Source organism: Hypomesus transpacificus, chromosome 2 (genome assembly GCF_021917145.1).
Source record: "Hypomesus transpacificus isolate Combined female chromosome 2, fHypTra1, whole genome shotgun sequence".
NCBI lineage: Eukaryota > Metazoa > Chordata > Actinopteri > Osmeriformes > Osmeridae > Hypomesus > Hypomesus transpacificus.
In genome coordinates, this window is record NC_061061.1 from 688461 (window position 1) to 697927 (window position 9467).

Genomic DNA, 9467 nt, shown 5'->3' on the forward strand with positions numbered 1-9467 from the left:
GATGGTGAGACAGCGCTGAATTTTGATTTAAGATTTGAGTTGGATTTTACAAGGTGTTTATGGAACTATTATAACTCAGTAAGCTACAAGCGCAAGTAACACTGCTAGATTTAATCTTCATGATAATGATAATGGCCGGGTTTCCCAGATTCGTTAAGAAGCTCTTAACGCTAAGATCTTCTTAAGAACGTTCTAAGAGCGTTCTAGAGCGCACTTAGAATGTTCTTAAGACGCTCTTAGCGTTAAGAGCTTCTTAACGAATCTGGGAAACCCGGCCAATATGGAGTGAAACGTGTGTGAGGAAAACAAAACATTTTTTATATATATTACGAGTAGGTTCATCGTTCTTCCCACATTTACTCTCTGCTGTCTGACTATACGGTCATCTGCATCGCCAATTTCCAGTCTCCAAAATGTGCGTAGGCCTACGCACGGGTCAGAGTTTGCGTGGAGGACTGTAGGTCTACATTCTCTCGTCAAGTTTGTTTGTTATAAATCACAACCTTTGCGGTTTGAGGTTTTAAACGTGGGGTACGCACAAAACGGGGCTGAAAATGTGCGTACGCAACGTTTATAAGTTTATAAATGAGACCCCTTATCTGTAAATGTGAACTTTCACCCAAAGACGGCAGCCCAGCTTGGTGTCTCTCTCTCTCTCTCTCTCTCTCTCTCTCTCTCTCTCTCTCTCTCTCTCTCTATCTATCTCTCTTTCTCTGTCGCGCAAATAAATACAGACTTCATCCACCCACCCACCCACCCAAGCACACAAACACACCGAGTCTGCTAAACATACTCATGCATTGGGAAGAAAATGATACAGTTAGCAGCAGTTGATGAGATCGAGCAATACTTGGAGTGTTTATAGGCACGCCAGAAAATGGGACTACTGATTTTTAAAATCAGTATTTAGGAGTTCAGGAGTTTTGATGGATTACAAAACAATACAACAATTATCAATAAAAAACAAATATTGTTTATTTTGATAAATAATTTGACAGGTAACGGTATGTCGCGCGCAGTCTGCACGTGCGTGTAGTCCTATACTGCCACTGTCAGCGCGCACACCTGAATCTCAGAGCGTGAGATTCTAGCAATGCAATAAACGATGTTCTCTCAGTCTGCCAGATTATCTCCAGTTTAGCGGGGATCGGATTGGCAAAAATCCAGTTACTTAGAGAACCCAGTCGAGGGAGGGGGAGCACTCGCGTGTGATGGACACATTGACGTTTCCATGTTTAACCGTGCGCAATCGGTACATCCTCAACTTTCCTCTCCGGCAACGACAGACGATCGACGCTTGTTTACTCGCGCGCTGGTGACAGACGTTTACCGTTGGAAACGCCTCATCCGTCGCTTTTCATACTCCACGGAACATCATGCGAGCAGGAGAGACGCACCCTATGCCATGCTGAACCAATCTCGGACTCTTCTGTTGGCGCTGACCACTGTAGCGGGTCTCCTCCAGCGCTGCCGCGGCTGGAGCGACGAAGACATCCTTCTGCCGCCCATCAACTCCACCAACAGATTCCTGGCCAACTTGGAAGTGGACGTGCGGTACTTGAAGAGATCGGTGGAGGAGAGCGAATCCTCATCGGGATCGTCGCTGCAGCCAGTGCCACAGTGCAATGTCAGCGTGCACAGACTTTTACCGACCTCGCTGGTCGTTCGGTGGGACAGCAGTTTCGGTTTTCAATGCGACGTGTTTGTCTACACCACGAACAACCATGGCAGAGCATTTTTCACTGCTGCTTTCAACAGGGCAATATCGCCGGTTTTCATCGAACACCTCGGCGTCACCGGCGGGCAACAGGAACTGAGGCTGTGCGTTGGATGCGGTCTCTCGCGGTACAGGCGATTCGGTCAAGCCAGGTCGAGGGGGGGGCAGCAAACGGGGGACCCTATTACTTTCTGCTGCATAGACTTCAGCCTGGACGAGCTGAAGGGCGACACAAGTTGGAGGCTTAACCGTAAACCCATCGAGTCCACTCTCGTGGCTTGTTTCATGACTTTGGTCATCATCGTGTGGAGTGTTGCTGCTCTCATTTGGCCGGTGCCTATCATAGCAGGATTTCTGCCTAACGGGATGGAACAGAGACGACCTAGATAAGAAAACTAACTCAAATCAAACATGGAATGTAAGACCAAGCTGCCTCTTTAAAGGAAATGATGTAGCCAACAATGAACTGTTACTCATGTTATTGGAAAAATTGTTTACATTTATAACTTAAACTGTCTCAGTAGACCTTTACCGATTACGCCATGGGGTAGCCTACAACATATATTAGGCTAAGTATGTTTTTTTAAAGCAGTGTTTGTATAGTTTTTAAATGTATATGAATATTGTGGTATTTGCTGTGCTTAGACCTCAGACACTTGAAGTTTATAATGTGCTGTGATCGGGTGTAGCGTAATGTTGACTCTAAATATTAGGCCTACTTACTGTATATCTCATTATATAGACTAGATATTTTTTAAACTGTATAGGCCTGCAATATTGACGTTGTATCCAACTGATATCAACCTCAATATTAACAGGTTAATATTAAATTTTTCTTGCTCAGAGCTTATTTGTATAAATATATTTGTATGGGAATTGAACTAAATTAAAGTAAGTGTTTCTATTTATACTCTACGGACTGTTTACTTTTTCTTTTTTTGCGTCTAGTATCAACAATTTTCAGCCCCCCAGTTTATACATCCGGTTATAACTGCAGTAGTTTACCTGAGTCAACGCCTTATATATGTTGAATGACATTAAGCAGGAAATAAAGCCCAGCACTGTAATTCTGCGAGTCCGTCATAGCAACATTGCAGTTACATGCTTTTACGTAAACAAAGCCTTCTCTATGTATAACTAATCTGTCAATTAAAAGTCAAGTATGACCTCACCAAAGATCGGCTTGGTTCTTCAGATTCTGGGAGTTACAGGCGCGGTTTTCGTTGTATCAGGTAAGCTGAAACGATCGAAGAAGGAGAATGTTTTCCCGGGTAAACGGAGATTTTACAAAGGCCCTGATCCATTGACTGTCACGTGTACATTATTCGATATTGGAAAAGTTAATGAGCATTACCCATAACTTTGCTAAATGAAAGGTGTAAGAATTATTGACATTTGTATAGGCCTGAATCTCAGATTTCAAAACCGTTTTCGCTACGAAGGTTAGGCCTATGGACAAGATAGGACAATGACACAATCCGTTTTTCCGCCTTTAATGCAAAACGTCCCACAGTTCTAGTGACAGAGTAGACCCATGCCAGCTGTGGGCCGGCAGGGACACCACAGGCTGCTGCTGGAACATATTTCATCCGTGAAAGAATCAGGCTAACTGTTGTGATTAACTTCCAATGTCGTGTGTGTGTGTGTGTGTGTGTGTGTGTGTGTATGAGTATGTGTGTGTGTGTGTGTGTGTATGTGTGTGTGTGTGTGGATGAGTATGTGTGTGTGTATGTATGAGTATGTGTGTGTGTGTGTGTGTGTCGAGCGGGCATCTGAAGGTGTGTGTGTACATTTGTGCATTTTTGTTGACTGCAACATTTTTGCATTTCAAAACACCCACAAACAAAATGAGCTTTACGTAATCGAGATTAAAACGTTATGCATGCAAAGCAAATATATTTCAAACCAAGGGAGCAAAAGCCTTTGGAAAAAGGTTACATTATTTTTATATGCAATGAAAAAGATTTGCACATAAAGACACAAATCTCCCCCATAAGAGGCCGCTTAGTTTGCATAACAAGTGTTGCAAGAAATGTCATTTGAGGGTCATAATCATTAACTAGTTACAAATCAGACTACTGCATTTGTTCGGTCCCACTCAGTTTGTTAACATACGTTATGCATAACACGTGTCTTGTCAAACTTGGATTTTGAGTCATCCTGTTCATTACATTACATCCCAACCATTTATGATAGCCAGAAATCGGTAAACTTTGTAACAAAATAAAATGAAACCTGGCCTGTTGTGCTCTTCACGTGTCCCAATCCCAGACTATTGTGACAGCTGTGCTTTATCACGCATGCTTTCAGAGACACGGGCGCTGTGTTCACCAGTCTGAATCCAGCCCATGATGAAGAGACCTCTCTCTCTGCCGTGTTTAGCAGCTCTACGGAGAGGAAGCCAACCAGAGGCACAGAGACAGACAAACTGGCCAAGGGGTTTGGTAGGGCTAGCTTAGTGGTTAGAGCACACACTGCAGATCACAAGGTCATGTGTTCAAATCCCCCCTGCACTGTAAATGGATCTGGATCAAAGTGTCTGCTAAATGAACACATTAGATGAAGTCAGACTGGCGAAGAAACAGTCATCCAGGGCAATGTACAGAGGAGATGGGAGAGGCAGCGCTGGGGGATGGAGGGATCGAGGACAACAGAGGAGCAGTTCATGCAAATGTAGGATGTGTTTGTTTAGGATGCCAGTCAGATGTGGTTAGTCATACAATGGGCAGAGCTGAGCTCTCACTGTCAGCTGTGGCATCGCCATAATCACACAATATCCACACATCATCCTCACACATCATCCTCACTCATCCTCCGCAAATGTCATCCACACCCACACTGGCAATCTAGGAGAAATGACCCCATACTTTCTACTAAGAATGCAAACATCCAATACATTATCATGTTTAAACGGGGAGGGTTGGTTACTTAATCAAGGAAACTTTCATTTGTTTTCACGTTAGTTTGAACTGCAATGATGATGGTAACATCTAGTCTACTCAAACTCAAAACCAGAAGTGATGTCTTTGTTCCTTGTGGTCCAGACCAGGGCACGACCTTCAACATCAGCAGGAGGGAGCTCACGGGGTCAAAGTGCGCGGTGTGCTCCGGTGGAGGTCTCCGGAAGTCGTGCTCTTCTTCTGTGGTGCTGAGGGGCCTGGAGGCCACGCCCGTGGAGATCAGCTGCCTAGCCCTGAGGAGCTCTTCACCGTCAGAGTCAGTACAGACAAAAGTATCATGTTTGTGTTGTTCGCCATACGCTAGTCAGCTGCTGTCATTGACATGGTATCTTTGCATCGTTCACAGTGCCTGGTCGCTGACATGTGTTTACCTGGCGATGTGGCTAGTAAATACAGATCGTTCGTTGAGTCCGAGTACTGAAACAGTGTTAGAACTGTGCGCTTCTAATCCTTGATCTTCTGCTGAACCATTTAATGCTCTATTTTTACTGTGTACTTTGGATAAAATGATGACCTGCTAAAATGTAGCTTCCAGTGCCAGTTGACAGAGGTCATAATCAAATGTAAGACCTCTGTCAACTGTCACTGGAAGCATGGCAAGACTGAATTTACAATGAATATGTCTCCTGTGAACATGTTAGGGCAGGAACTCTGTACCAGGTCAGATGGCATGACACCAGCTAGGGTGGCACTGTACCACAAGGCAGTCTCTACTGATGACAGCTGGTCCCATGCTGGAAGGAGGACAGTCCCTTTGTGTAGTTGTTATCAGAGTAACTGTTAATTACAGAGCAGCTTATCAGTAGAGGCTGTTAACGGCAGCAGGCTGTTTAACACTCTCAGTCTGCCCTTCCTCATGGCCTTCCACCGCCTGCTCTCCTTCTCTCCCTCCAATCCCTCTCTTCCTCCCATCAACCTCTCCTCTTCCCTCTTCCCTCTTCCCCGTCCCTCCTCTGCCCCTCCCCTCCCCTCAGTGTGTGCCTTCAGCTCCTGCAGGGAGGAGGTCAGACAGACAGATTTAGGCAGCAGGCCTCTGCAGGGCTTCGCCCGGACCTTCTCCTGGACGCTGAGGGCTTCCGGTCCTGGGGCCTTCTCCTGGACGCTGAGGGCTTCCGGTCCTGGGGACTTCTCCTGGACGCTGAGGGCTTCCGGACCCGGGGCCTTCTCCTGGACGCTGAGGGCCTCCGGACCCGGGGCCTTCTCCTGGACGCTGAGGGCTTCTGGACCCGGGGCCTTCCTCCTGGACTTCTCCCCCACAGGACTGACCCAGATCCAGCCTGCGCAGGCCTGTCCCGACCAGCACACCTACTCCCTCCAGGCCTTCCAGAGCACGGGGGCGGTGGTTCTGGGAGCTTACTGTGGAGGAGGCTCCGTGAGCGGGGTGCAGCTCCCGCGTCTGGGCCAGCTGTCCCTGGAGATCCCAGGCAGGGGGGCGCTGAAGCCAGACGTTTTACCCGTGGTTGTCGGAGAGGACGTCAAATGTGAGTCAGGGGGGCGCCCCGCTAGCTCACTGGGTACGAGTGGGTACTGCTTAAGGCTGAGGCCTAACGTAGGGGGACATTTCCTGTTAGTCTTCGACCCATCTCTTTCTCTCTGCTCTCTCCAACAGCAAGTTATAAAAAGGCAAAAAATAAATAAATAAAAGTGAGTAGGTGAGAGGTTGTTCTTAGTCCTGGGGCTGTTGTGTTAGTGATCATCAATGGTGTGTACAGATACTCACACACACACACAGACACACACACACACACACACACTCACACACTCACACACACACACCTTTCTCCACTTCCCCTGGCAGCCCTCGCCGTCGTCACGGTAACCGCTCCCGGAGGGACCTCGTCCACGGAGCTGTTCTCCCCAAATTACCCTGACGGTTTCCCTGACGACGACCTGATGGAGTGGCGATTGGCGGCCCAGCCCAGATACAGCAGCTCCATCACCTTCCTGGGTGTCTCAGGGCGGCGCTGCCTGAAGAAAGAGGCCGGGGTGGGGTACCAACGGAGCGGCTCAGGGGTCCTGGGCCTGGGCCTGGACGACCCCCAGCCCACCAGGCTACCAGGCTCCTTCTCCCTGACCCTGAGGAACTGTGAAGTGGACCTGAAGCATCCTGGACTCTCCCTGCACCTCCTGGTGTCCACCACCAGGGGGAGCCCTCCAGGTGAGCAACATGCACAGAGCAGACCCCAGGCACTGTTCATAGGGGTGGCCAGGCCTGGGTTCATGAATTCTATGATGCTGTTGTAGTATAAAGGGTAGTTACGGAATCGTATACTGATATACTTTCATTTCTCTATTTACAATTAATGTTACTAATTATCTGATGTGCATACACTAATACCGGTACAGTTAACCTTTTTGAGTAGTAAAAAAAGAAAATAAATCCAGGCCATATGTGCCTGGGAAGGGGGGACAGTGGGGGGGCCCGCCAATTGTATCAGGGTGGCCGTGTCCCCCCTGGCCCCCCCCCTGGTGGCACCACTGCCCACTCGCTCCTGCTCCTCCATGCAGCGCTGTGCAGGGTGGACCTGAGGAAGCAGCCAGGACTCTCCCTCCACATGGAGAAGACCCCCTAGGCCGGCCCAGACTGGGAGCCGAGCTGAACTCTGACCTCCTGCAGGAGGCCACAGCTCTGTCAGCAGCGTCGCTCTGCTCACCTTCCAGTCCTGCCTCCCTCACCACCTCCTGCTCACAGCCAGCAAGCTCACAGGTAAACACAACCTCCAGGATTCACTTATCCCCCTCTCTCAATCTGCAGTTAAATGCTCTACTACTGAGCTATACCCATCCCCATGCTCTACCACTGAGCTATACCCATCCCCATGTTCTACCACTGAGCTATACCCATCCCCATGTTCTACCACTGAGCTATACCCATCCCCATGTTCTACCACTGAGCTATACCCATCCCCATGTTCTACCACTGAGCTATACCCATCCCCATGTTCTACCACTGAGCTATACCCATCCCCATGTTCTACCACTGAGCTATACCCATCCCCATGCTCTACCACTGAGCTATACCCATCCCCATGTTCAACCACTGAGCTATACCCATCCCCATGTTCTACCATTCATTTCCCAGAATGCAGCGTTCTGAAAGACTGTCCAGCTGTGCCGTTGAAGACCCCCCCATGCCCTCGTGCCTCCCCGCCACCCTGAACCTCATCACCTGGCTGGTCCGCCGCCCCCGGCACGCCCCGGTGGAGCTGCTCCCTGGTGGAGGGCTGACGCAAATACACCCTGGAGACCACCATCAATGCCATGGCAACGTCACGCTCACAGTTGCCGAGGGCGATGGGACCCCCATAGGCCACTTCTGCCCCCAGGGGGGGGTCGGTAAGGTGCAGGTGCATGCCAACGTGACCATCACAGCCACTGCCCTCGAGGGGAGGGACTTACGTCTGACCTCTGACCCCGTGATCAACATCAGCTTCAGCCAGAGGATCTCTGGTAACAACCTTCTTTATCAATGTTTACAAGAGTCACAGTATACAGTCCAGATAATACCTTCAGCACAAGCAGGAAAAGAGTACACTTTAATCAAGTTAACATTAGTAAATGATACCTTGATGGGAATAAATGCATTTTCATTATATTTATATTGGAAGTACTTCAAATGTACAGATTTTGTACATTCACATACTTACTGCCAACTGTAAGTATGTATGTATGAGTAAGTATGTTTTTACTTATACTGTGTCAGTATACTTTAAGCACAGTATGATGTTTCCCCTGTAGAGTAGTGTCTGGTAACGATGATACTGTCTAACCCTAACCCCAACACAGAACGGTACATATTCACCCTGTCTGTCCCCAACACAGAACGGTACATATTCACCCTGTCTGTCCCCAACACAGAACGGTACATATTCACCCTGTCTGTCCCCAACACAGAACGGTACATATTCACCCTGTCTGTCCCCAACACAGAACGGTACATATTCACCCTGTCTGTCCCCAACACAGAACGGTACATATTCAGGAAGTGAAGGGAGAGAGAGAGAGGGAGAGAGGAATGTGAAGAAAGGATGAGAGGGAGGAAGAGAGGGAGAGTGAGAGGGAGGGGGATATGTAGAGGGAGGGAAAGGGCAAGTGCCCAAGATGTGAGATATGAGGGACAGAGAGAGTAAGCAAGTAAGACTTTATTTATATAGCACTTTTCAGAAGAATTGCAGCTCAAAGTGAAAGGGAGGCGGAAGGGAGGGAGGGAGGCGGAAGGGAGGGAGGGAGGGGGAGTTTTCATCAATTTAATACAGTCATGTAAGCTGTGTTCCTGGGTATTACATGATGGCTTTATCTGGCTCAGTGATGAGTGTGTATGTGAATGTGTGTGAGCATGTGTGAATGTGTGTGTGAATGTGCGTGTGTGTCTGTGCGGGGTGTGTGTGTGTTTGGGGTGTGTGTGTGTGTTTGGGGTGTGTGTGTGAATGTGTGTACTCCTCAGACAAGCTCGTGGTGACCATCCTGGGCGTGGTGGGGGCTCTGCTGGTTGTCAGGGTGACCGGTCTGGCTGTGATGTTCTTGTTGAGAAGGTGAGACAGAGGCTGTCTTCCTCACACAGCACCACACTGCGCTGGCTTGTTTCAGTTGCAGCAGCGGTGAGCAACGCTCACGTTGTCGTGTCACTTCCTGTCGGGCAGGAAGAAGAAGAAGCAGCTTCCTCCTCGGGTGTCCATCTACAACCCCAATGGAACCAGCTTCCTGCCTGGTCTCCACGGCAACCCCAAACTCCACCTTTGACCTGGGGAGGGAGGGAGAGTCTGTCAGCTTCCTCAACCTCTGACCTCTGA

At 48.7% G+C, this 9467-nt stretch overlaps 2 protein-coding genes across 2 annotated transcripts; both read left to right on the top strand.

Moving 5' to 3' along the window:
- The first annotated feature begins 1080 nt into the window (after positions 1 to 1080).
- On the top strand, positions 1081 to 2607 carry LOC124471989 (transmembrane protein 158). The gene has a single exon (XM_047026672.1). It carries the CDS (start codon positions 1232 to 1234, stop codon positions 2105 to 2107), a length of 876 nt encoding a protein of 291 aa, XP_046882628.1. The 5' UTR covers positions 1081 to 1231; the 3' UTR covers positions 2108 to 2607.
- A 1649-nt stretch (positions 2608 to 4256) lies between these two features.
- On the top strand, positions 4257 to 9467 carry cdcp1a (CUB domain containing protein 1a). Its single transcript, XM_047032003.1, has 9 exons — positions 4257 to 4390; positions 4762 to 4956; positions 5652 to 6158; positions 6476 to 6835; positions 7082 to 7196; positions 7280 to 7384; positions 7760 to 8306; positions 9037 to 9209; positions 9318 to 9467. Exons 1-9 carry the CDS (start codon positions 4264 to 4266, stop codon positions 9415 to 9417), a joined length of 2229 nt encoding a protein of 742 aa, XP_046887959.1. The 5' UTR covers positions 4257 to 4263; the 3' UTR covers positions 9418 to 9467.